Source organism: Anas acuta, chromosome 5 (genome assembly GCF_963932015.1).
Source record: "Anas acuta chromosome 5, bAnaAcu1.1, whole genome shotgun sequence".
NCBI lineage: Eukaryota > Metazoa > Chordata > Aves > Anseriformes > Anatidae > Anas > Anas acuta.
Window position 1 is genome coordinate 9,488,106 of NC_088983.1, and position 27,693 is coordinate 9,515,798.

The window sequence follows — 27,693 nt, forward strand, 5'->3', positions numbered from 1 at the left end:
TTCTTCCTTCTGGCCCTTTGACTCTCACCAGCACAGACACTGCTCATGGCAAGCCCACATCCTCACTGTCTGCTTCAAAATCTGTTGCAAGGGTCCTGTCCTCCATATTCCTCCCCCAGCTCTTTGAGGCAAAAACACGACCATTTCCAAGCCAGACTAAATAATTGCTCAGAGCCAGTTGACTTCAGGACTCCTGACTTTTATAGCTGGTCTCCACGCTGGCACCACAGTGAGCATTCATGTGAGCATTCGGTCCATTTGTAGTAAATTATATGGTCCTTCTCCTTTTGTTTTCCTCTTTATAGGCAATTCTCAGGAGTTGTACTGCAGGGAAATATTAGCCAGCACAACCATCAGGGGAAATAGTAACCAACATGACTGATTCATTATAATTTCAGGGCTCCTTTCAACTCCTCCAAACTCACAGACTCACCAAGGGGTCACACCTAGAAAAAAAATTGTCGAGCAAGAGTAATGAGAAATCCTGCCCAGCTCACAGCACTGAGGATAGATGTGTGATGGATAAAGAGCAGAAGGAAGACAGAGTGGGAAAAGGGTGTGTGTGTGCATCTGTGTGGCTGTGTAAGCAGCGTGGGTGAAGCAAGGGGACAAGAGCTTCAGCATGAGGAGGAAATAAAGCAGGTAAGTCCACAGCGACCCTGATAACCAGAAATTAAATGCAGGCCTAGAGGTCAGGATTTTTACCCCTGTTCCCAGGCTAGTTTTTGACCTGCTTCCTTCAGTCGCACAGATACATTGGTTTTCTCAGCTTCAGTTTCTTCAACTGAAAAAGGACACTGCTGTCCCAGGGATGGGGTTTAATATTTATTTATTTCAAACTATCTGGTGGTGCTCTGCAATGTGTTGTTTTGGCTCTCTGCAGTCTGTCATGGAGCTGACAGACCACAGCAAAACAGTCCTGACCCAAGAGGCCAGCAAGGCTACGGGGAGGCTTCTGCAGACAGCTCAAGTGCTGCTTTTGCCTGTGCCCAAAACTGTCTCACCCAGAGCCAGGAATAGCTGCTCCTCTGCTTACTTTCCCTGACAGCCCGGTTGTGATAGCCATTCTCAGAGTGTGCCTCACTCACACTGATAAGGCTGGGCCCTGATTTATCACCTGATATAAAGGAGAACATGGCCATTTTCCATCCTGAGCAGGGCTGAGGGAAAGGAGGTCCCATGCCCACCTCCTGGGGAGCAGCACAGAGACGTGACGATGCACATTGTTTTCACATTGTGCCTCCCAGTCCTAAAGAGGAGATCCCTTTTTATCTTAACTCTTTGGCTTGTTTTCAAGTTACCAAAACCAGGCTGACAGCACTCAGGAAGGATTCCCTGTACTGCTCTCCTTCTCAAGATGACCCAGCTTTTGTCAGCCCAGGCTTTGCCTTCCTATTGCAACATGTCACCACTTGCAGTGTGGGAACAGACCCTCCAAGAAAGGTCCCCATTTTGTATGTACTGAGTGCTAGGAGGGCACATCATTCCAGACCCCAAAAGGTACACCACTGATTTGCAGAGAGTTCCAAGAGCAACATTAAAAAGGTCATAAACAGAAGTGAAAACAGGAGTTGCAATCACCCCCTTGCCCTATGTGTGTCACAATCCAAACCTTCCCACCACAGATTCACCAGCACACAAGTTTAAAACTTTTCTGATTTATTAGCAGGGCTGAGGTGGGGAAAGGGAAGGGAAGCACCAGGGGACTTACTCTGTGAGCTGGGATACACAAGTGGTTTGAGCAAAGAGCCACAGAGCCAAACGCTCCTGCAGCAACCTCTGGGTCCCAGGCCAGCAGCTTGTCAGGTGCAATTGCTGTGGCCTTTGACGTCTTAGGAAAAGCATGAAAATAGCTGCTGAAGCCACTTCTTTCTGTTTCTGACTGCATTTTTTTTTTTTTTGTACTCATTCTCAGTCAAGTTGCTGCCCACTCTGCTCCTGAGAGAAGGCTGCATAATTGGTTTCTTTTTATCCTCTGCCTGGTTTAAGTCCTTGGGTTGCTTGGACAAGATTGGTGGGGCAGAGAAGTATTGTCCTCTCTTTTTTTAAAAGTCAATTAAGAATAAATCACTATTTTTTCTTGTTTTTAGTGGGTTGCAAAGGCAGAGGAGTTCCAATCAAGGTCGTGCAGTCATCACATCCATATTCTCTGCCCTGTTTCCTTTCTCTTTCTTTTCTTTTTCTTCAGCTCATATGGGCTCTGCTGTCATCCTTACACTGAATAAACCCAAGCATATATCAAGTGTTACTTGACTAGAATCTAAGGCCTAAAAAGTGTGACACGATGTTTTTGTTTAGGAAGAAAACATAGCTCAAGCTCATAAGCTTGCAATTGCTTGATGTCCTCTCAGGCACCCAGAGCATCATTCCACATTTATTGCCTGATCTCCATAAAAATGATTGGCTCCAGAGAGGTTGCACTGTATGGTGCTACAACAAAGAGATTACAGGGCTTTGACCCCACACCTTCATAAACAGTCCGTAATACCCTTACATAAGGTTTTGAACACACAGACATAAAAGCAAAACCTCTGACTGAAGACAAGCACTGCCATAAATCTTGTAAGCTCAGCTCGTGGGGTTTATGGACTGCATCAAGCCCAGAGGATTAAGCCACTGATTTGATAATTAACCTGGGATTTGATGCTGCTATGTATTATGTTAGGCAAATGCTCTGTTTACTATTTAAATGAGTTTTCATGTTCTTTTTCACACCTGGGAGTCAAGTGAAACATTAAGAGTCCGCTCTTGCCCATGGAGGAAAAAATGCATGAAGGGAAAGAAGAAAGCTATTTGCCGTGATTTTACTAACAATCATCTCAGGTATATAAATGTAGCAGCTTGACAAGCCTTTGGCCACCAGAGCAGTGTTTGTGCAATAGTTCAGCTTTATTTTAACTTCTGTAGAATAGCTCTTAGGAGACTTGAGGAGAAAGATGATTTGGTATTTAATGCTTTGACCTGAGACTCGGGAGACTTTTATTCAGCGTGCTGCTGCCTGCACAGATCAATGAATTTCTCTCTCTGCCTCTGCTCCTCATAACAGCAGTTTATAAGCTTTTTGGGGGACAAAACTCAGACACTTGTTTGCTGTTAAGGATGATGGAGCATCAATTTGGTGGAACCTCTTGGTGCTATTATTATCATTCAGTAATGTTAAGGAAAAAGAAAAAAAAAAAGGAAAGGAGAACAAGTAGCTGCTAGAAAGTGCACAAGAGGGGTGGTTTTCTTGTTCTTTGAGTTGGATGCTCATGTGTTCCTTGCATGGGGACTGAGTGGACAGGGAGCTTTGATCTGCTGCGTGATGGTTACCAGTGCTCTGAGAAGTCTACCAGGCTCACTGCAGATGGAGGTCATCGCTACTACCTCATAAACCAAGTCCAGCATTTATGAGCAATGTGTCTTATCTGAAGAAAGAAGATAACAAGTCGGGATTGAAATTCCTCCAGGACTTTGGTGTCTTGCTTCATGCTGGTGTAGTAGAGACTCGCAGCCAGGATCAGCACAGCGCAAAAGGAGAGCCCCAGGAGCACAGGCAGGCCAGATGATGACCTGTCATGGACTGAGAAGGGGTGGGGAGAAAAAAGAAAGCAGCATTATTTTAGTGTCATCTTAAACACTTCCCAAATCTGACCCCCCACTGATGCCTTTGTCCTACTTTTCTGGGAACAGCAGGGTACACGGGGCTCCAATTGTGAATACTTCTCTAGGCATCAGTTAAGTGATAGCAGGTCACACCTCCTGATGCAGGGTGGTGAGTATAAAAGCCCTCATCTAATGGTGCATTTAAAGAGTTTAATTATATACAATATGAACAGGATTACCATAGCTAATGTATAATCTCAATTTTCCTTCCAGCAATTATTTTTTATACCTTAAAGCTAAATGTTAAGTTACTAGGAGAAAATTAAGCCACCTTACCTAATTATTTAATGCCTACAAATGTTCTGTAAAGAGAGATCTAGATTTCTGTCCTTTTCCCTGGTACCTCAGCCTGTTTGGGGCCTCTGCTAATTACAGAAACATCTGAGACAAGGCACAGGCACGTTTAGAAAGCTCTGGCTGGCTTAACCTCTCTCTAAGTGCTAGGTGTGCTAATTACACTGAAACATCCTCAGTGTTTGCTCTTATGCAGGAGAACACTGTAAACATTTTTCTTGCCTGTTAAAATATAATTAAAGGATGTTTAAAGTGCTATAGGTCAGGCATAGTTCATGTGTGGAAGTCAATGGGCTACGTTTAGCTCTCTGATGTCCATGCAGCTATTTAGAGGTGTCTCAGCCCTTGTATGTGTGTATCCATCCATGGGCATCTGGGATGCAGTTTGGTTCAGATCTGTCTGCTTTGTTTGGCTGCATGCTCATTGCACCATCAGTATTATTTTTTAAAACACTTTGAGTATTAAACATGCAGTATAAAACCAAATTCACGCCTGAATAGAAATCCAAAGTGTGCAGCTATTTTCCTGCCATATGCACATAATCAATAAGAAGATAAAAATGTGGCAAGGATTATTATGGGTAAAGGACCAACATTAGCTATAACATATTTAAATTAGCTTCTACTACCAGCCCTGGAATACACAGCAGTCAATTAAATTGTCATACAGATGTACAGAGAGGAAGGTAAAAAGTCGTAAAACCAAGCAAGAAACCATAATAATGTATCAAAAAGTGTATTGGGAAAAGGCAAAATGTTAATAGGCAGTCATTTTATAGCTAACCAGAAACCAAATCAATGTCCCATAATAGGTCTGACTGAATTATTTGCAGCAAATAATTTATTCCTTTGAATTTATCCTTTCTTTCTGTTTGCAAATTATCCATGAGCAGACTTCAATTTTTATAATTTTGATTATTTGGTATTATTCTATGAATGGTTTTTATGTAAGTATTTAACCAGTGAATTACTCACCACTTTCTGCTTATGCAGAGTTTTTTTTTTGATTTGGAGGGTGGCATTTACGTTGTTTGATCTCCCGGGCCACATGATACAGCTCCTGGCTGGGTGGCTGCCTGCCTTTCAAAGCATGGAACCTGTCTGATGAGTGTGTTTTGTGAGAGTGAAGCTTCTGTAATGCTCAACTGCCTTTCAAATCAGCCTGTTTCTATTAAGTGCTTAAAACTTTGAAGTGCTTAAAACTGTTTTTCATCTCATGAAAGTTACTTTCTATGTCAAATTTTTGGGTTATTTCAGATGCAAAATTGTTTTTTTCATTATATCCTTTCAACATAGGAATATGCTTAGCCCAGAGACATAAAAAAATAATGTGGAAGAACAGTCCCAACCCAAAAATAGCTGTGAGCTATGCTCGCACAGCTTAATCACACTGCTACAAATGTGTCCTGGAGTGTGTGTTTGCTCTTTTCTAAGTTGCAAATTGAAAAAAAAAAAACGATGTTTAAATTTGTTGAATTGTTTGTTGGAACAGCACGTTCAGCCCTAGCCATGTGTCCACACACGTAAGAAAAAAAGCAACTTGTCTGTGAGAAAAGCACTGGACTGGCATTCAAGAGATTATGGTTTAGGTCCTGCTTTGGCCCTACATTTCCACTGTTACCTGAGGGATGTTTGGTCTTTCCTTTTCCACCAGACTCCTTCCTGCCCACAGCACCTTGTTCCTTTTGGCCTCCCACCACTACATCTCTGTGTGCGTACATATACATGGATATATGTACCCCTTCGCCTCTTACTGCACTGCATGCAGAAGGGGCTGGATTTTGGCCAAGACCTCTAGAGATGATCGCCATCATAATAACACCCAGATACACACATTTCCTTGGGGGTCTGTGAGGCTGCTTGGCCTCAAACATCCTTGTAAACAAAAAGAAAAAAAAAAAAAGATTATTTTTATTGTTTCTATCCCACCGCCAGTGTATAAATGAATTGTCTCTTCCCCACATAAGAAAGTCAGCAGGGAAAACTACTGTTTCGCTTGGGGTGCTTTCCCTGCATATCTTAGTGAAAAACCTGTACCTATTTCATTGCCATAAAATATATTAATTATATTTAAATTAAAAATAGCTTCAGGGATTTCATTTTTGTTTCCACTATTTGTCTTGCTAGATGTCTTGTTTAAAATACTGCAGCAGACCTCATCAGCTCTCTGTGCTTCATGTGCTGAGAAAGAAAAAGCAACAGCTGCCAACCTTCATATTTGGAGGTTTTATTTGCAGAGTTCATTCCCGCCACCACAAAGCAAACTCAGGTTAGTTCCATGAATGCCTCAAAGTTATAATGTGAAACTTTGACTTACCCACTACGTAGTCACAGCAGGAAATAACTAGAAAACAGAATAAAAATATTCTTACACACTTGGAAGGGGGGTGTCTCTTTGCTGAAGATAGAAGAAAAGCATGCACTGGATGGTATTTCTGAAACTGCCTGTCACCCTGCAGACACTGGGCTTACACTGCTTTTGGCTGAATGCATTTATGCCAGATGAGGATCTATCCACCCCATGCAAATACGTAGATATAGGTGCACTTCAGGAAAATGAGAAAAAATATTGTATGAGGAATTTCATAAGCAGAGATTGCTGTTTCGGGATGGCCAGAAGTTAGCTCTCCCCAAAAACAAAACAAAACAAAACAAAAAAACAAAAAACAAAAAACCAAAAAAAAAAAAAACACCCCCCAGGAAAAAAAAAAAAAAAAAAAAAAAACACCTTTTCCTACTCTGCATCATTTCTAGAAGAGAGATGAGAGAGACCAGAAGGCTAAGAAAAGAATGAAATATAGAAAACAAACCCGACTGTAAGATGCAACTCTCATCCAACAGCATCCTGGAACTGCCTCTGCTTGGCGGCTGGGGCCCAGATGCAGTCCAGGATGAAAAGTCGGAAGCATGGAAAAATTCCACTGGTTGGTGCCAGCACCTTTCATCCTACCAGTCTCTATTTTAATAACGTTGCATGGACAAACAGCAAATCGTCTAAATCACAGTCTGTTTGTAACACAGAATATCAGTTATGAGTTGGGACATTTCTCCTGTCCTCATGGAAGAGTCAGAGTCTTTCCTATCCCTGCAGCTTCCTGTGGCTTGAGCACAGCTGCACTGAGGTCAGAGCTGGTGGGTGCCAAAACCCCATCTCAAGCTGGACTGACTGCGGGGTGCCAAGCATTGATCTGGGGGCACAGACCCTGGCAGGGAGCTGAAAGAGGTGTTGCATCTCATGCAAATCCTGCTCCTGGGCAGTCAAAAGAGCTTTGAAGAGTTAAGGGCTGACTCACTGATTCTTCCCATGTGTTCAGTTTGTATAGGAAAGCCCAGGCTGTGCCAACAACCTTATCAAGAAACAGTTTTTAACTCCTAGGCACCAGAAGCAGCACACTGCAAAACCAACAAGTAGTCTGTATACAGACACAGCAGTGGATGCCAAGCCTTGTTTTTAGAAGCTGAGTAGCAGTCCAGACAGGTGGCTGACATGGAAATTTCTGTCACCTGTGTTTTTGCTGGCAGATGTATCAAAACCATACAATTTTAGCTTCCTACCAATAAACACAATTTGTCTTAGTCGGGTCTGTTAGTGAAAGCCAGAATAAAACAATTATTTGGTTATGATCTGTATTTAGCTTGTGCAGAAGTGCAAACTGAATCCTTGTGTTAGACCTCAGCTTCAGGTCACTCTCAGCTGTCCTACCCACAAGCTGTTATTTTGGTTCATGAGTGAAAGACCAGAAGTCATGTTAGCTGTGTTGTTCCTTGGGCACTCTTATTTGCAGAGAACATTACATCCTGGCTGATTTTAATCCCAGTGGGCCAGTCGGGCTCAGATCTTTACTGTTCTGCCCCTTGCCATGCAGGCTGCTCAGAAACATCAGAAGGTGAGCTCCCTCCCCAATATTACATTCTAGTTACCCAGACTGACGTAAGCACATTTAAATTTGGTTTGTTTGATATCCCCTATGAATGATAGCAGTGTTCTGGTGTAGACCTGGTGCTTAGCCAAACCCACAGTCTACAATGGTCCCACAAGTTCGCCATGAGAACAGCCTGAGGCTGCTCTAACCTCATCCTCCAGGGCAGGGGAATGGACCAGGTGCACTTCTGCAGAGCACAGCACGGAAGGTGTCTGTCCCCTGCTCCATGCTGAGCTCAGAAAGACAGATAATACTAACAGAGGGGAAGACTGATGAGGACAAACGGGGAAGGTTAAGAACTAGAAAGGTCATGCCAGAAAGCCTAATAGCTTGAACATACCATGTTCAATAACTTCTTCTGGCTCACGAAACCGAACCCTTCTCTCTGCTTTCCGTTTTTCCCCCACAGCTTGGTCCACTGGTGGCCTTTTCCTCAATATTGAAGGAGGACAGCTACTGTCATCTGTCTAAAGAGTTGATCAAAAAACAACACATGGCCATTCAAACCAGAGTAATGAATCTAGGTGAAGCTTTGAGTTTTTGTGGCTATAATTTTACCACATCCCTCGAAGGACATGATATGAAACACATCTGATGTGACATTTACAGTCATATCACTGTAATACGTACACCAAGCCAATATAAATATCATTGTCATAGATCTTCAGTACACTAAAGCTGTCTTTTCAGGAAAAAAAAAAAAAAAAAAAAAAAAAAGCTTGGATAAAGAGACACCAAGGTTTCAGAAAGGATTTCTCTAAATTGGAGTGAACAGTTATTGAAGATAGCTGCTCAACAGACTGGGGTAGAACACAAATATAATATGAAAGATAAGATTCACATTATTGGAAGCACCTTTGAAGTGTTCTGAGCTAGGCTGCTCTGTTTTGGATGTGATATTGCCATTTAAACAACTGTAGCTATGCAACAATCTCATGATTGGACATCTTGATGGGTATGAGAAGCAATTGTTTGTCATTTGGTATCACAATTATGTTGTTGCTCTGTTTTTTCCTTGGAAGCCACGCTTGGTCTTTGATAATGAAATCAGATTGCTGTGGATTCTGCCAAATGACAAAAAAACAGGGCTGCAATAATAGTAATAAAACTCTCTTCTGTGTAGGAATGTTCCCAAAGTCAACCCCCCGCCCAAAAGCAAATCCAAAACATCTCAGTTCAGAGACACACATTGTCCTCAGAAAGTGGAGCAGCAGATGGCAAATTTTCTACTTTTCAAAGACCTAAGTGGGTGGCAGAAATTCTCCATGTTTTATTTTTACTTTAAGATCAAAGTTGTCTTCTCTACACCTCTTCCTTTTTCTCCTCATGTGCCTTTTCCCCACTCAGTGGGGAAAAATGAGACATTTTTGGATGGCAGAGCCCTTTCTCCATGTTTTTCTTCCTGCTTTAACCTTCTACTCCTCAATGTCTGTTACATTTATCTAGTCAGATAGCCTTGCCCTACACCTTGTCTCTTTGGATGCTTTCCCCACACTCAGCACTTCATCCACACCCTATCTGGGCTTCAGAGGCAAGATTAAAGCCCATTACCTACAGTTTGGGGCTGGCCGACTGCCCAGGGAAGGTCCATGGGTTTCCCTGTGCATCACACATTGTATATGCCCTTTACCAAACACATGTTGATCTCATTGGCCTTGGAAGAGACACCACTATGTGCTGGATCCAGAGAGGGATTTAGGGGTGACATTGCTGGGCAGACCAAGCCTACTGGCATGGCTTTCCGGTGGATGCCTAGGCTTCCTACACAATTCACAAGACAATTATGTGTTTAAAAAAAGCATCCACAGCAGCCAACCCAATAAGCAGGAAAACACATAACACAGACAGCAGGAACTGCAGGGGAGTGAGGAACGTTTTCAGCTTTGATACCTTCTCCTGAGGGATTTTTAAGCCAGATTTTAGCATCATGTATCACTGGTAAGGATGTTTTCTCTGAGCTTGGTGTCATACAAACATTAATACCACCTCTGTCTCATGACCAGAGGCAGAATGGTGGAGGTCTGTGTATTTTATCCAGCAGATCAGAATCTGGAAGACCCATGCAATGTATGGGAGATCTAGAGTCAACTTCTTTCTAAATCCAAGGGACTGTGAACCCACGCCTCCTATATGCACACCTTCATCATCAGAGCTATGGTGCACGTGTGGGACTGAGGGAATCTCAGTTGCTGTCACTGAAGCCATCTTGTTTGGCCTGGAATAATTAAATATTCATTGGGACAAAGAAAGAAAGAATGAAGGAATGGCTTTGCAGCCCAGTGTTTGGGTGTTCCCTTGGGGATGGAAGAGGTCTGCTCCTATCCTTGCTCCAATGAATACTTAATGTGAAATACTTAAATATTCATTGGAGCAGTCACTGGGAACAGGGTCTCTTGTCTACCAGGTGAGTGCCCTAATCACTCTGCTGTAGCCTTACATACGCGCGCGCACACACACACACACATACTTTCTGGCATAATGAATATTTAATTATTTTGTGGAAAAAGGAAGCAGCTTCGGGGAGGCACAGCACAAGATGCCCAGCTCAGACTAGTGGTGGTTACAGCTTTGTCTGAGAGGGCTGCTCCAGTAACACATCCAAGGAAACCAAACCTTATATTTGAAGAGATTCATAACTTCATGAGACGCTTTTGTCCATATGAGATTTTCCAAACACCCAACAGCAATGTCACATCAGAACAGAAAAACATTAAACAGCTAAGTGGTGGGGTAGCACCAAGCCAAGGAAAACCTTAACAAGGAAGTGAAATTTATAATATTTACTAGGCTTTAACAACCTATGGAAATCAAAGCTGTACAGTGTCAGGGAAAAAAAAAAAAAAAAAAAAAAAAAGTACATTCTCAGACAGAGACCCAGTGTTAACAGGTATGACAAGAACTGGAAACCTAACGAACTGTTAGTTTCAAAAGAATATGACATTAAAAACAAGACACTTGTGAAAAATTCTGGGCATTGGGCACAAGGACACTATCACCCATCAAGAGATTACTTACCAGGAGCTCCTCTGCACTATGATCAGAAGGTGGGTCTGGACATATTTGGGACATGTACTCTGGATGCCAACATGAAGCCTCCCACACAAAGCTTTGGTTGGAAAGCCACTCACTCAAAGAAATGGGGAGGACCAGGGAAAATCGTCTGGAGACCCCTCTGCAGCAGGGACTGAGTAGGCAGTGCCAGTGAGCAGATGGGAGCAGCAGCAGATGACAGAGGAGTGGAAAGATGAGTTTCCGCCCTTCATGCCAGTGTTGGCTTGGGAAGGATGACGTGGCTTGAAATGTACTCGGCAGCCAAAAATAGCACACAGTGATAATACTGGTTGTGCAGCTGGAAAGCAGGGCTTTCCTGGCAACTGGAGAGAGGTTGAATGGAGCAAATCACAGATAAACACCTACATATTTATATGCGTAAATGTAAAGTCGAGGCTGTTCTTTCCATAATGATTACTGCATTTCCATGATGACGTTGGTCTCCTTTCCTGAAAACATTCCTGATCTCAAAAAACTTGCAAGTGGCATTACATTTAATCCTTTTCTTGTTCAGAACTATGTGGACAAAAACCATGAGGAAATGTTATAGATATAGTGGTTTCACATATATCTCCCTCCAGCACAGTTATGGCCTCACTTTATATGTCTTACAAATTAGATCCATTATTATAGTAATAAAGTGGGATTTGAACATTAGACATTTCTACAGATATTATAATAAGATTATTGATAGAGAAGAGAGGTGATTTACTGTTCAACAGGCTTTAACAGCCCCTTGTCAAATGCTGAAGGCTGGTCATCATTAAATATACAATTTCCAGCCAGAAATACCTGCCATGACTGCTGAAATATGGTGGTTTATCATCTCTACAAGCACAAGCTTGAGGATTTTTTTTGTTGTTCTTTTCTTGGAGCTATTTATTTGCTGTGAACTGTCTAAAAAATATCCAGTTTTGTGTAATTTTCCAAGTTAGATGGAGTGTCTCAAGGTGGGACCCTAACATTGCTCCTTTCACAAGGGGCTTCACTGCAAAGTGGCAGGGAAGACCCCAGTGTTGTTCTCTGTTACAGCTGTGCATGCTTAGACCAGGCCATCATTTTTCACCTACCCTGTGAAGCAAGGGTTGCAAGATGTGGCCACTGGCACCAAGACCCAGTCTCTGCATGGGTCTTCGATGCTTGGAAGACCTGCTGTTTTCAACCCTTTCCCTTTTCATCACTGAAAGCAGTGTCAGCATGGAGGGTGTCACATTTTACTGTTCTGGGGCATTTCACTGAATGCACTGTGTCTAAAAGCCTCCCAGAGAAAAACACCTTACCTTCTCTTTCCTGTACATTGGTGTGTTGGAGGGCTTTTCCTCATGCTGCAACCGGCTCACAGCTGCAAGGCTTGTAAAACGTTCTCAAAATCCCCTCTCTGGTGTGTCCTGCAAGTGTTTCACATCAGTTATTTTTGGGATATCTAAGCTGAGCTTTTGGTGGAGAAAAGTCATTTTTCAAAACTTTGCTCATGGTAGATCCTAGACAGAGAGGTGACAAAACCTTTCAAACGGTGACCCTCCAGCTTATCTGGTTCTTCCTTGCTCCCATCATGATAATCACTTACTACTAAATAATAGAAGAAGGAATTTATATGCCTACTGTGGCCAAAAATACAGGTGGAGGTGGGAAGAGGGAAGTCAAAGCCTAATATTCATCTCTCTCTCACTTACCCTACATGAATAGTCTCATTCATTTTTACTAGCGTCATACATCAAGTCACATAAAAAAGGTCTTTTGTAGCCTCTTATTCCTGAAAACAGAGGCAAAGAGCTCATAATCTTTTAAATCTTTTAGACCTGAATGAGAAACCCTGTTCTTATCTTTTTCAATGAATCTGACCTTATTGAAAGCAAAGGCCTTTTTTTTTTTTTTTAACATTAATCAGAAGTTTTTGAGATTGTCTTTAAACCCCCCAGAAGAAACGTTGTTGGTTTTTGTTTGATTGTTTGTCTGTTTTTAATTCTAAATGGCTCATTTGTAATTTTCAATGTAAGAACTCTTTTCAGTTCCAGAGATTCCCCTCAAGTATATTTTTTTTTTCTATTAATTTGATTGAAAAAATATTAGGCATCTTATAAATATTTTAATGAAAGATTCTTATCTAAATGTTAGGAATGATCATTTAATAGCACCATTCTTGCTTTTTTTTTTTTTTTTTTCCTCAACCTGTTAATTATATTGATAGTGATAGTCGTAAATGCTTGAATAATTTGTAGTTACCTGGGCACTCAAGTTCCAGTGGATAAAGATGTCAGGAGTTCAAATCTCATAACAGGGATGGATCCATTCCTGCTAAGTGCTTTTGATTGCAATTTAACCACCTAAAATTGGATATAGATTAGGAATAAAGCACAGTTTCATGCATGAAGTGAAGAATTCCGTGAAGATAACTTTTCTAGTTTCTGAAATCATTGGTAAAAAAATAATAGTTACAATACTGGAACAATTTCTGCTCTGGAAGCTGGAAGAATTTCCCTTAACATTGCCCTCCTTTTTGAAGTAATTTTTCATCTAGGCTTTGATCTCATTTCTCACAACACATGTCAGAACCAAAGCTGGACAAAGAATTCATAAATGAATTATTTAGCTGAGGAGTGTCACCTCTATTTCTTTCTGCTAATTGTTCACAAATACATAGTGACTTTTGTGAACATATTCATTATTCAGATTTATTCAGTGGATAATTGCTGGGAGAAATTATTTGTCTGTAGATTGCTTGGAAGCATTTTGCTGTGACCATTTAATAGTAAAAATCTATCCAGGCTTTTAATATGAGACAAACTGAAAATATCTGTAACTACTGATGGAGTCCTTAAGTGTGACCAATATACTGCAGTCTTAATAAGCAAATCCCCCTTTTTGAGGACAAACTCTACTATTTCCAGTGTTACATGAGAGAAAAAGCAAAGGCATGTCAAATATCTGTCGTGCCGACTTTGAATGGCTCACATTGTATATGCAAATAAGTTTTTACAAGAAAAGGGTTGCTTAACTGTTTGCTCAGCAGAAAAATAAAACAAGCCTGAACAAAACATGATTGACTTCCCAGTGAATAAGTACGAACAGTCCACACAAAGGAACTAACTGCACAGCCAGTATTTTCATGCAACACCCCAATGGAAGATGTCTAGGAAATAAACATAACATGATAAAACAATTTTACGCTCAGAGGATAGCTGTGTAACCATATGAACTCTTTTTCCATTTCCTTCTGCAGGAATAAATATTTTAGACAAGCAAAGTACTTTGTAAATGATGCCTTTGTGGGGATTCGTCTGGCCTGGTTCAATTATTTTGAAACCTAGCAATTTTCTCATATCATTGAATCTGGTTTTATTGCAAATAGGGTCATAGAAATAGTCACTCATTGTGATAATGGACTTAGTTTATCTTAACTATTAACACTTCTAGTAGGTTTACACACACATATATATTCAATATTTATGGATATGCACAGTGCATATATATTAATAATGAAGTAACTTTATCTCCAACAATCTGAAAACAAAATCACGTAATACCATACAGTGCAGGGTGCAATGGTAACTGGAAGCAGCATATCAGGATAACAGAACAGAAAAGGAATAAATAAATTAGAAGGAAGTCTTCCATATCTTCTTCAACTTCCAGAGTGTCAATTGAGCCTTTGTTCAATATTCCACCTTTCGTGGTTCTGTGTGCTCTTGATTAATAATTTAGAGACGCACCTTTTGGCAGCAAGGTAAGTTTTGTGTTTGCCAAGAGTGATTTTCCACCAGTCAGGGAATACATCAGGAAATAAAAAGGTGAATTGCCCCACAGAGCATCATTAGCTGTGTTCCTTCTTCTTTTTTCTGCCTCTGGAGAAGCAGATTTACTGCTGAAATGTGCGGAACACCCATGAGGTGCCATACGGCACTGTTTCTACTCCTCAGACCTTCCAGAAAGGAAAGCACTGCATAAATTCCAACCTCAAGACAAAAATCTGTCCTGTGGACTGTGCATTTCCATATGCATTCCATGACAGAAGGGTCTTGGTTAGTCTGTCTTCTGATGGTCACTCCAAAATGGAGTGTTTCTGAGAAAGGGCAGTTTGTTCAGCCCAAAGCACAGCATCTCCAGTTCTTGTGGTGCTATATGAAGGAACCACAAGGTTATTCTCCCACAGAGACATTCTCTTCTGCATTTATATATTTCTACCCTGCAGTTTTCCTAATGACCTATAGCTGTAAATTCCCCTTTGAAGCAGGTAGGCAGACCTGGGGCCACTTATCCAGGAACTGCAGGCCTGGATTGCCACTCTTTGCCAAAATTAGATTTGTCACGGTCACATCACATGTAGCTGTCTGATCCAACACAACAAAATTTACTTCTGAAGCCAGCACCCTGGCTGTGCTTGTGGATGTAGCAGGTACCTTGGGGTGCTGATCATCTACCTGGGGTTGCAGCACCAGTTCCAAATCTACAGCGTGCAGGAGCTTGCTCTGGTTTTTCAGCTGAGCTCTTTTCCAGGGCAAATACACAAGCACCATGCAAAATGCATAGCAAGATTTTGCATTGTGGTGAGAAGGTCCCAAGTGCAGGGCAGACTGATTTCTGCTCTGCTGTAACTGGCTAGAAATGATTTAACTCTGTTGAGGAACGTGGTCTTAATTCATCCCTGGCATGAATCCATTGATTTATAAAGGCATGGATCTGTCTCCATCTCTTAAAATTGCCTCTCTTATTCATGGGTCTTTCTGGGTAGATGTTACAAACAACCACAATGTACTTGTGATGATATAGAGCAAAAAGAGAGAATTTCTGTGCTGCTGAAACGAACTTTCTAAATAATTACAGAATGATTCCACATCCATTTCATAATTAGACTCCTGAGATTACAGCCAAGCCATTATTTGTGATTCAACATGCATTTTTACTTTGGAAATATCCCATAAACCATTAGGTTTATTCCACCTGAGGTTTTCCCCTTCGTTCTGTTCATCCTGCCACTGGGATCTAAAATGTAAAACATGTATTGATTGAATAAGAGTTACCAAGTAACCGAATGCTAATAACTGCTGTTAGCTCACTGTTTCCATATCAGTCAGCCCTGTTGATGCTGAATGTGGGAGACAGACAGAGCTGAAGTGAGTGAGGTCATTCTGAGTCAGCTTTTATCACACGTTCATCGTATTTTAGCAACAAAAAGGAGTGGAACTGAAACCTCTCCTTAAAGCAACCGGGGGGTTGCTGATGGCAGGGCTGCCACCAGCCAGGAGATGGCTGAGAAGCATGAACCCACAGCCAGCAGGTGGATGGCTGAGCTGGCGTGAAATAAAAAGAGGGGCCAAAAAATATAAATAAATAAATATATATATAATGAAAAGAAAAACCCTCAGAAACAGCAAAAGCAGAATTATCTTCAGTAGCTTTATTTCAGCAGCAATGACTTTGTGCTCTCTGTTGTGTTGACTGGGGCTTTCTGTAATGAGTCCTCATTTACTCATGTGAGTTTTGACCAGCAGAGAAATCAGACTAGGATAATTGCAGGATATAGCCTAAAATGGGGATTAGCAGCCTTGTCTAAATCCAAGAGATATCAAAAGGCTCCCGTTGATTTCTGCAGGCCCATGGTCTGTTCTGAATGGATTTTAGAAACCTGGAAGCTGTTAATGTCAGACTGGTCCAAAGAAGGGCAGCAAGTGGGACTTACAGCAGTGGGAAGGGAAGAAGCCAAGGGAATCGTAAAGCACCTAGACACAGGCATCACTGCATAAGATGATTTGAAAGCCCTGATGTAAATGCTCTTGAGCTCCATTTGTGGTGTCACCTTGGAAGGGGATTAGATTAGATTAGTGACATGAAAGGAGAACAGAAAACAGGAGAGAATAATGGATCGAAGCATGAGAAAAGCCCAAATGAGTGAAATATGCATGAATTTGAAGGAGCTTGGATGGTGATACTGCATGATGAATATAAAAAGCAAGTGTCAAATCCTGCTGTCGTTGGCAGACACTTTACAGTAATGTTAAATATATTAAAGTCTATTAAAGCTGATATTTGTTTTGGATTTAATTTCTTGTAATTAGCATGTGAGACTCTTTCCTCCACCTCTCCACACCCTGGAGGATGGTGTTTTCAGAGTAAAACAAACGGTTTTAACAAAGAATAATTGGTACAATTTCCACACCTGGCCAAGTGCTTCTGGAACCTATATTCACTTGGATCTCAATTTAAGCTGGGACAAGGAAACTAAACAAGGAAAAATTCAGACAGTAGATCAAAGAACACTTGTTCTCATTAGAATATATGTCAGGCTGAAAGCCAGCTATTTTTTGCACAAGTAAGCTGAAGATTTCAATTGTGGTTTTGTTCCAAGCAGAGCATTCTTCAGCATGTCTGCGGGAGTGTTGGGGGGGACCTGCTTGTGCCAGGTCAGTTCGTGTCTCACAGAAGGGTGGCTAAGAACAGGACAGGCTTGGACTGGAGAGTGTGGAACTGGGTCCAGCCTTGGTCTCTGACAGTTTTGGATCAGATCCTTAAAACAAAGGACTTTGAGCAACCTGTTCTAGTGGGAGGTGTCCCTGCCCATGGCAGGGGGGTCGTATCTGGATGATCTTTAAGGTCCCTGCCAACACAAGCCATTTGATGATTTTATGAGAAGATGCCCCTGCTAGTAGCTTTACCAGTCTGTTACTAGCTGCCTTGTTAATAGTTAGAGCCCTCTGTTTTTCTACTTTTCTCAACTTAATTCTTATCAGAAATTTGGTCTGGGATAGGAACAGAAAGCCTCTCACCTTAAATTAGTATGTTGCTAAGAACCACCTCTTTTTCAACATACCATCTTTTTCATTTATTTTTATTTTTATTTTTAATATGGAGCATTTTATTTTCATCAGCATATTTTTTCATAATATCAAATGTATAAGCCTTTCAAACAGGCACCTCAATGAAGGAGTGGACATTACAATGCCTTTTCTTTTAAATCTAGGCAAATGCAAAGGAAAGGAATCAGCTTCACAGGACAGTTATAGAGATTGTGAATTACTGGTGTCTGATGGGAGAAGGACTGAAACTGAGCTCTTGTTCTATCATGATTTTGACAACATAGCTATTCCCTAATGCAAGCAAAACCTGCTCAGTGCCTTGCATTTTCTCATGCATGGATTACACCTTGTGCAGCAAGCATTTCTAGGACAAGTATGGAGGCTGAAGTGCCCTTATGCTCTCTACTTAGGGCTGATATTTCTCCTTGTGTATTGGAGAGCTGGAAAAAAATTAGACCCCTTTTGGACCACAAAAGGGTAGTTCTAGCTCTAAAGTGAATATGATGGAAAGGTGATGCCACTACTCCTCCTTTCCAGAAAAAGACCTCTCCTGCTCTCCTGACTCCAGCTCATCAGCCCTGAGTTTCAGACTATGGGACTGAAATAACTTTTCTGATGCTTCCGGATTTGGCAAGCTTTGTCACTTGCTGCATTAATAGTGGAAAATTGTGTCAGCTTCCATGATGGACATATTTGACATCCCAAAACAAAACAAAACAAAATATTAGTAAGGGATGGTATAAGACTTCTTTACAGAGCAGTTTCCTTCTATTTGAATGGCATACTTGTCCTACAAATCTTTATATCAGCTTTAAAAGAGCATTAGAGGAGATCTGATCTTGCCCCACTGTACAACCATGGGTGCTGCTGATTCCAATTAAGAGTTCTGCGTGTGGAACCTAGGCAGGATTTCATCTCTGTTACTCACATCTGTGGGACTGATAAATCTCCATTAAAAGCAAAACTTATCTGTTAGGGCACTTTGGGTCAAGCTGCCTTTCCACTTACACACCTACAAAGATATTGCAGTGAATGGAAACTTGTTAGTGCATGTGTATAACATTTGCTCTTTGGTTAAGTGAAGTGATGAGAAACACAAAGACTGGGGCAAGGAACCATTGAATCCAAAACACAGATATCAAGTTTCTTGCCTGATTAGGGCAATACATTTTATTTTCCTCTGACTGAAGTCACTTTAATGCAAGGGGCACAGTCTGCCTGTGAGGTTGGCACTCTGCTCTCTCGAGCTCTGGCTTTACTGGCTTTTGCCAAGCAGCCAAGTAATTTCATCTGTCACATTCCCACTGGCTTGTCTGCTATCACTAGCATATTACAACTAGTGAATTTCCAGCATTTTGGCATTCACAATGCACCGACACACAGCATAATCTTCTGAATAATACACTCTGCTTGCAGTACATGAGTGAAGAAAGTATCTGTCTGCTTCACACTTCCTTCTTTTAAATGATTTTTCCTCACATCCAGCAATCTCTGCACAAGGATGCCTGGTTCTCATTTCTAAGCCCTGAAGCCTGCCCACTCTTCATCTGGCCTAGGTTCATCTGGGATGTGCTGAGTGACTTTACCTGGCACTTGCCATGGTGGCAGCAAGTGCTGCAGACCTGGTTGCTCCTGGAGAGCATGGGTGAGCCCTGTGCTGGGTGCCCCTCCTGTTTCTGATAGGTGAGCAAATTGAGAGAGACAGGCTTTCTTGAAGCCTGTAAGTTTTTCTTGGATGCACAAAGTGTCCCTCAGCTAAAGAACATCCAAAAAGCACCCCTGAGACAAGAATAAGAGAATATCTCTTCTTACTGAGTTACTTACTAAGTGTCAGGCTGATCAAAGCGGAGTGAAAAACACCCTGCCATCTCTGAAAGGATGCTCCTTGCTTTAGCTTCAGCTCCTTGCATTCACCAAGTGGAAATCAAACACTCACAAGGCACAGAAACAGCACTGCTTCTCCTTTTTCTAGAGAAGTGCAACTTAAATAAGAAGTGTAGGGAGGTGAAAAAAAAAAAAAAAAAAAAGAGGAATTAGAGCAGGTGGCACCGGTGTTTTATGTCACTGAAACTTGTGAGCTCAGAGCTGAATGTGAGGCAATGTTTAGCAGAGGAGATGGACTGGCCCTGGAGAGAAGAAGCCAGGGGTCCCATGTACCAAGCAGCCCTCAGTCCTTTGAGCCACCTGCTAACAGGGGATTTTCTTTGCACAAAATCAGGGATGGTGATGCCTTGGGGATGAGTTCCCCAAATCTTGGCTCTGTCCAACAGACCATACAGTAGCAGCTCTGGCCCAAGGAGTGTGTATGACCTAAAAGATTCACCAAACCTCTTGTATCTGAACTCATTGATTTATTTGCTCTCCCCAAAGGTAAAGCAGCTGCTCCAGGATGCATATATAAAACTATGCATTTCAAATACTTGCTAAAATCTTCTATTGCAAAACTACCTAAATAATGGCACATTCACTCTAGGCACTTTACATGAGCAAAATGGAAGGTAGTTACAGGGTTTGGGAATGGCTCTAGGAAAGGTACATAGAGCTTTCCTGATCCATGCACTGGGATAGGCTCACACCTCCTTTCTGTACAAAGTGTATTTTTTGGGGGGGGGGGGGGGGGTGGGATCTGAACTGTTACCTGTGTTATTCTCAACACTAATGAAAAAACAGGCTCTAGAGGATCAGCTTCCCATATTGTCTTTGTACTGGTTCTATTCAAAAAAGCCTGCAAATAAACTTTATTGCTGCTCCTAATAGTGGTTATTATTGATCATAAATAATATGCTCATTTTCATTACTCTTGTTTAAGACCAGGGCCACACAGGAGTTACAGATGTTGGTGAAGAGGCTGTACCTGCACCAGAGACTTTATAAACCAAAGGAGCAATGCCAGTTTACAGAAGACTAAAGGTCTGGACCTCAGCTTCCAGAGAGGCTGAACATAAAATGTAAGGAAAAGCAAGCCAAGAAGCTGCAGAGTTTGGACAAAAGCAGGTGAAGGAGTTTTTACGATAGCGTCTTTCTCCACACCGGCCTAAGCTGGCAAGAACACAAAACCTTTTTTAGACATACCTGTTGGTCATGATGAAAAGCGTAGGCAGCATCTCATGCTGACACGTCTTGCTTGGGAGGCCTGCTCAGAAAAATCCTTCATCAGAGCAGCAGCTGTCGCCTTCCCCCGAGCAAATTCCTTTAAAGCTGTCAAAGATGCTGTAATCAGACTAGGTCATCAAAACCGGTCCTCCTGAGGACTGGAAATAAGATCCAGAGATGATCATTCAGCTGCATGGGCAAGGTCTAAAACACTAAAGTTTCCATTGAAATTAAATGAAGGGGCTGTAATTGCTGTGAAAGAAAAGCAAAGCAATCATTGGGAGAGCCCGAAAGCTTTCAAACTACCTCCTGAAATGGTGCTGCCTGTAAAGTAGGGATCTATGTACTGCACAACAGAATCTGATAGCAGAGCAAAGCTTTTACCAGGAAACCAACTTAGATAACTACTGGAGCATTTGTCTGTGTGCCTCTTGGAGCTAGGGCAAATTTTAATCGAGATTTCTACACACAGTTGAGTAGTTTTATTACTCGGCTAAATATAAAAAAGGTTAATAAAGTAATAAAAATGGATTCTTTGTCTTCCTGATTTCAAAACATGAAGCTGTGGTCAATATGTTTAATAATTTGTAAATAGACTGGAATGAAGCCCAGCAGCCATGGTGACCACTGAGAGGGGACTGCTGTGTATTTCTGCCCTCTTGTACTTGTGCTTGCATCAGCAGTTTTGCAGCTTCCATAAATTGTTTGTCAGTAAGGAAGAGAAAAGGGGCTCAACTCCTTTCTGCTCTGATGTTTACTGCAGTTGCTGGAGTTACATCTGAGATAAATTTAGCCTGGTTTTGATTAAACACAGTCTTGGCTAGAATTAAAGGGTATCAGTGTATCTGATTTTAGCTGCATTTACACTATATTGTTTTCAGTGTCTCTGATTTTAGGCTATTGATTCCATCTTGAGTAGTGGTACAACAAACAGATCCCAAAGTGTCCTTGATACTTCTCCAGTGCACTAGCATTACACCAGATATCGATTCCCAGCTCCTTCTTATCACTCTAACTAAAAAAAAAAAAAAAAAGAAAAAAGAAAAAAAAAAAAGAGCGGAAGGAAGGAAGGAAGGAAGGAAGGAAGGAAGGAAGGAAGGAAGGAAGGAAGGAAGGAAGGAAGGAAGGAAGGAAGGAAGGAAGGAAGAAAAGAAGGAAGGAAGGAAGGAAGGAAGAAAAGAAGGAAGGAAAGAAGGAGGGAAGGAAGGAAAGAAGAAAGGAAAATAAGCGAAAGAAAGAAAAGAGAAAGAGAGAAAGAGAGAAAGAGAGAGAGAGAGAGAAAGAAAAAAGAAAGAAAGAAAGAAAGAAAGAAAGAAAGAAAGAAAGAAAGAAAGAAAGAAAGAAAGAAAGAAAGAAAGAAGCAAAGAAACAAAGAAATAAAGAAAGAAAAAGAAAACATCACAACGCACATGGTGTGATTGTTTGGACAACTACAGAAAAAGAAAAAAAAAAGAAAAAGAAGGAAAATAAAAAAGAAGAACAAGCATCATGTCCCCTAGGTGGGAATAGCTAGGGAAATCACTGATTTGTCAGACATTCGATGTGTTCACAGGGCTCCCAGCAGCAGTGCCCTGACTGCTGCAGGTAAGGAGGGGAGGGATCCTAAGCCTACAACAAGTATCTAAGGGGAGTTTCTTGGGGGAAAAAAAAAAAAACAGAAAAGAGAAGGCACTGTGCCCCTCTGAGTTTCTGAAAAAGATAGTTGGAGGAGAGGCTGCTGAAGTACAGGAGAGGTGGAGGTGTGTCACAGGGCATGGGGATCTCTGGAGTAATTTGGGAGACCCTGGCGCAGCAAGGCATGGGGAAAGCTGCTGCAGGGAAGGGAGGAGCTGCAGTCCCGAGAGGCGGATTATTAGTGATAGCAAGGAATCTGTTTCCCATGGCTGACTGTTGTTTTCATCAAAGTCCCTGAGTGTGTTTCACCCTGTTTCAGCTGGCTCTGTGCTGCCTTTTTTTTTTTTTTTTTTCAGCAGGGGACACTGAGGCAGCAGGCAGCAAAGCAACTTGCCCGAGGCCCCTGCAGAAGCCAGCAGCAGAGCTGAGCGCTGGGGCTGTTTGACTGATCACCCCACAACCCACAGGGATCCCGGGGCAGGGGACAGCTCTGAGAAGCTACTGCCAAAGGCTTCTCTTGGCTGTTCCGAGACAGCACACCAGGAGAAATCAGAGCATAAAACCCAAGGGAAAAGCTGCTAGAGAACCCGTAACACCAAAGCGCAACCCCGCTGTGGTTTTGCAGTGAGGCAAAGCAGAGCATGGAGCAGGTAGCAGAGAAAAATAGCTCAGTATATATAAAGTCATGTACTTGCCTGAGCCCTCTGGAAGAGACACCAATGGCACTGAGCTCGAGTGAGCTGCAGGGCTTCCTCGGCTGTTTATCCTGGTGAAGGATATTTAACAGCTCAGGCAACTGCCTGGAGCTCAGCTGAAAAACCCCTGTGCCAAAAACACGGGAGACGGAGCCAGCGTAATAAACACGAGGCTCCTTGACTTTTTCCTAAGTGTCTAATTATATATACATGCAGCATTCCTGGGGCTCAATTATAAGCTTAAAGTCGCTTTTCCTTCCTCAAGGTTTTGTCCCTGAGTCGGTTAAGCAACTGAGAACAAAGAAATAAGCAGTATTACCACACGGTTCCTGTGCCACAGGAGGACTCTATATTCCCGTTCCTCACCTGGCAGCCTCCAGCCACCCCAGCACTGTAATTAGAGCATCTTGCAGCCATCGAAATAGCACTGACCCTCGCAACAGAACTGGCCCTCATCATGAAGCTCTCATCTGTCTCACACGACAGCTCCCCACCCACACAAATCAAGAGCCTGGAGGCGATGGGGACATTTCTGCATTTTGGCTGTACTGCCTGGGTCCACCCATCACACCTTGCCCCTGGTTATGGGATGCTGGCTGTGCTGGAGTTTACTGCTGGAATGGGACAGAGGGGTGAAACAGGGAGCTGGGGGAAGGATGCATTTTAATTTCACATTCTATCATCCAGGCTGCTTCTTGAATTAGTGCATGAAACTCAGCTCTTCTGTCCATATTTTGTTCAGGCTTGATTTATATGAATGTGCAGGCAGGCTGTGGTTGACTGTACAGATTGGTGATTTAAGGAGAGCCGAGACCCTGGGATGAATTAAAGCAGCCTGGTTTCCTTTCATCTGTACTGCTTGCCCTAGCTACCAGCTCCAGGAGCCGTGCACTGAGCACCGGGGAGCCCTGGTTACCTGCTGGAGTCCTCACAGAGAGATGTGGGCAGTCCCAGAGAGCAGCTATCCCTGCCATCGGGGTTCAGCTCCTCGGATGTTTGCTGTCACCTCCACCTCAGTGCTGTTCCCCAGGCTCCCACTGTAGCCAAGTGAGACAAAGGAGTGCCTTTAGGAGCAATTCATCCACCCCAATTTAAATGTCCACTGCAGCAGTGAACAAGTCCCATCCTGTTCCTCTCCCCTTGATGGGAAGGACCAGTTTGGATGCTGACACCTCTGTCTGGCCCCATCACACCTACCTTATGCTTGGGCAGAGAATTTGTTCTCCTGAAGGCCAGAATGATATTTCAATAGGTACTGTCAGGAGGTATGGGAGTGACCTTGCACTGAACTGAGTTCCCCATGGTGAGTTTGTTGGGCTGCAAGGGGAAAGACAAGGAGGAATTACTGGGGTGAACGCCTCAGCAAAGTCCTGCTGCAGACTTACTGAGGTCAGCTGTGCACGCCCTGCCTGGGCACCTCTGCACATCTTTCTCTGTCTGCAATTTTGTTTCAGAGAGCTCCTTTTAAATATAATCCAAGGCCTTTTCCCAGTTCTGAAATCTCTCTTTGTTTATTGAATTATAATTTACATTTTCTTTTACTTTTATGGGAGGTTTACATTTTGTTGCATGTCAGCACCGTACAGAATAGACATCTAAGTGGGTGAAGTGGAATTATGATTTATTGGAGGAGAGTGCATTATCAGTAAATTCAAGAGACTAAATCTGCCATGGAGAGGACTTCTTTGCTTCCATCATCAAGTCAGACATTATATCCTGTCAAATGCCCCAAGGGGCGCTTTTGCTCCAGGCACCAGAGGTAATAACTCTGCTCAGAAATTCACTGTATGCTGAAGTCTTCGTCTTATAAAGCTTTCAAGTTTTGCTCAAACTGAGGACACAAGTAAGAGAGAAAAAATACACATTTAACCTTAGTCTTATCATATCTTTTTTTTTTTTTTTTTTTTTTGGTGTAGGCTGTGAGGTTCTCTGCCTAAAGGTTTGCTCCTGGCATGCACACTTATCCCATGGTTAAGTGTGGTGCTGCTCTCTGGACACGGTGTCAGTGTGGTGGACATCAGCTGGCAGCGTCCCATCAGTACTGCAATTACTTGGTCACTACCAAGTCATCAGAATAATTACAACATTGTTGTCAGAAGAGGGATAGATGCCCTTTCCTGCCTTTATCCCCTTTCCTGTTGGATTCTGTGATGGAGAGGTGGCCTCTCACTCTGGTGTTGCTCCTGGTCCACCTGCTCAGAGCGGAAAGTCCCTCTCCTTTTTTTTTTTTTTTTTTTTTTTTGTGTGTGTGTGTGTGTGTGTGTGTGTGTGCAAGAAATGACCTCAGACAATGGTGTTTTACAGCATGCAGTCAGGCTTGGACTGTGCCTGTGCCATGACTGTGACTCCGGCCTGTGGCAAACTGCGCCACATCCCCAAGGGCAGCCTTTAACCAGAGCCCTCAGACAGGAGAGAAGCCTGGAACAAGCTGCTCCTCCAAACACCCCTGTAGCTTTTCTTCTCTTACCAGAGGTTTGGTGACTAACTACAACATTTAGCAACTGATTCTTGACCCTCTTTCAGGCTTCAAGAGTGACTCACTTGTGTACATCTGAGCAAAGCTCACACAAGCTTGTATAGGGCACTTTTGGTGCAAGCTGGCTACAGGAATACACTGTGCAGTGACTCCGACAAAGCTGAGGGAGACTCACTGAACAGCCAGCTATTTATGAATAAATATATCTTTCCGGAGGGGGAATCGCATAAAACAATGGGCTGGCAGTGGCTGGTAATTTAAAACGCAGCAGGCAGACTGTTGCTCGCATTAGTAACCTCCGAGACACATCGCTTAAATAGCACAATCAGCCCCAACCAGCTCCTTGGGAATTACTGAACCATTTGTGGCCTGCTTTATTCTTAGAGAAACTTGCTCTTAAGATGCTATTATATCTGTTTTTGTTATTTAGATAAACTTGATAACTCTAAGTGACTATGGTTTCCTTGAAACCATGTGTTTTTCATTTATAGAAAGCCACAGATAGACTGCTCTTAATATTGCATACTTCAGGCTGCTGGCAGGTTAATAATATTTAACAGTCCAGTAGCATGTAATTTATTTAATTATTTTTGTCATTTCTTTTCATTTCTGATACGCAACTGCTTCTTCTCGCCGCTAAATTCACAGCTAAACTGTATGCCCGTGAATTGATTGTGTCTGGTCCTAATCATCTGGTGCTTCTCTTGTCCCCTTAATTTTGCAAATGCCATCTGTTGTACCTCAGACACTGTAATGATGGGCTGTGTTTCTGCGGTGGTCTTTTTTTGCTAACAAAGAGCCATATGGAAAATGGAGGTAAGATCATATGTTAGAAATAAGAGGTGGACTTTGGTGAAGCAATTCAGCAGATCCTCATCTGGTCTCGGCTACAAATGGATGTAGACCTGTTAAATGCAATGAGAAGTGCTAATTTAGACCTGCTTTTCCAAAAATTAATTTGAGTAAGATCACACAGCAAAATACTCACATAAACAGAAAACAGTAAGAGAGGAACTAGCTTTCCTTCATACAGGTAAATAAGGCATCGTCTGGTAGAGGATACTGACCTAATCTTAAAGCAGCTGGTGCAAAGTTTGTGTTTCTACTTCAAATTGGACTCAATATGATTTCAGAAAGACTAACAGCAAAACTGGCTTTTAAATATGCATAAAATGCATACTTGAATAGCATGAGCTGCTGACCTCCGATGGCTGGTGAGGAGGGAGACAGTCTGCTGGAGCAGCCAGCTAAGGCACTCTCTCTGCTTGGCATAGGCATACACAAAAACAAACAAACAAGACAGCTATTATCTAAGGATAGCTAATATATATATATATATATATATATATATATATATATATATATATATATGTATTTATATATTTAAGTGCTTCAGGACTTTTCTGTTATGTTTAGTAACCAATGGTACAGAAGGCAGAGGAGAGCAGTTTCTCACCTGAACTATGCCTGTCACGCACCTTCAGTATCTATCTTCTTCACCCAGTCCTCCCCTGGATCCCAAACTGCTCCCATAACACATCTCCCCTCTCTCAAGATCACCGTCAGTTATGCTGATCCTGATCAGCCTTTCTCTCCATTAACCCTTTACCCATCCCATTTCCATTGCTGTATCAGGCTTGTGCAGGTGACAGCTCATTTTAATATAATAATAATAATAACTAATAATAACAATAAAGAAGAAGAAATGGGACAAGGGTTCATGCAAGTAGAATGAAAATGAAATCAAAAGTTGTTTTTGCTCCAGCAAGATGTTTTCTTTGTTCCAACATGAAGTTATCTCTTCTGTTTTCAAACTTTTCTGTCACTATTTCCTCCTAGCACCTTATGAGCTACAGGATATTAAGACCATTTATGAAGATTGTGTTTTCCTCAAAATGACAGTCCTAAATACAGATAGTGAAGAAGCAAACTTCTGCTGAATGATGACCTAGGAGCATGGGGATAAGTTGGACATTAAATCCAGCCCCTGTTACGGCAATCAGATCATACAATCTCATTTCTAAATGTACCAGCCTTAACGCAAATGACAGTGTAGCAACTTCCAGCCTTCAGCATCCAGCAGAAGCATTTTCCAGAATTTTTCTTCTTCT

The 27,693-nt window shown here is 42.1% G+C and overlaps 1 protein-coding gene across 3 annotated transcripts; it reads right to left on the minus strand.

Moving 5' to 3' along the window:
- Positions 1 to 1,642: 1,642 nt before the first annotated feature.
- C5H14orf180 (chromosome 5 C14orf180 homolog) lies at positions 1,643 to 23,257 on the minus strand. Of its 3 annotated transcripts, none has more exons than XM_068682613.1 (7): positions 23,107 to 23,257; positions 20,777 to 20,955; positions 13,137 to 13,237; positions 12,194 to 12,301; positions 8,203 to 8,329; positions 6,257 to 6,283; positions 1,643 to 3,562 (listed from the first exon to the last, which is right to left on the minus strand). In XM_068682613.1, the coding sequence occupies exons 4-7, from the start codon at positions 12,209 to 12,211 to the stop codon at positions 3,363 to 3,365; spliced, it is 372 nt and encodes a 123-aa protein (XP_068538714.1). In that variant the 5' UTR covers positions 12,212 to 12,301; positions 13,137 to 13,237; positions 20,777 to 20,955; positions 23,107 to 23,257; the 3' UTR covers positions 1,643 to 3,362. The 3 variants fall into 3 exon arrangements, with proteins under 3 accessions (XP_068538714.1, XP_068538715.1, XP_068538716.1); XM_068682614.1 differs by having other exon boundaries at positions 20,777 to 20,902; positions 23,107 to 23,244; XM_068682615.1 differs by lacking the exons at positions 12,194 to 12,301; positions 13,137 to 13,237; positions 20,777 to 20,955; positions 23,107 to 23,257 and adding an exon at positions 10,878 to 11,142.
- Positions 23,258 to 27,693: the final 4,436 nt, after the last annotated feature.

What these genes read in the sequence shown, in the direction of transcription:
- C5H14orf180 (XM_068682615.1), bottom strand. Translation starts at nt 10,931, where the DNA reads ATGTCCCAAATATGTCCAGACCCACCTTCTGATCATAGTGCAGAGGAG. An exon ending in ATAGTGCAGAGGAGCTCCTG is followed by an intron (nt 8,330 to 10,877) that starts GTAAGTAATCTC and finishes TCAACTCTTTAG; the next exon opens with ACAGATGACAGTAGCTGTCC. An exon ending in CTGCTGTGACTACGTAGTGG is followed by an intron (nt 3,563 to 6,256) that starts GTAAGTCAAAGT and finishes ACCCCTTCTCAG; the next exon opens with TCCATGACAGGTCATCATCT.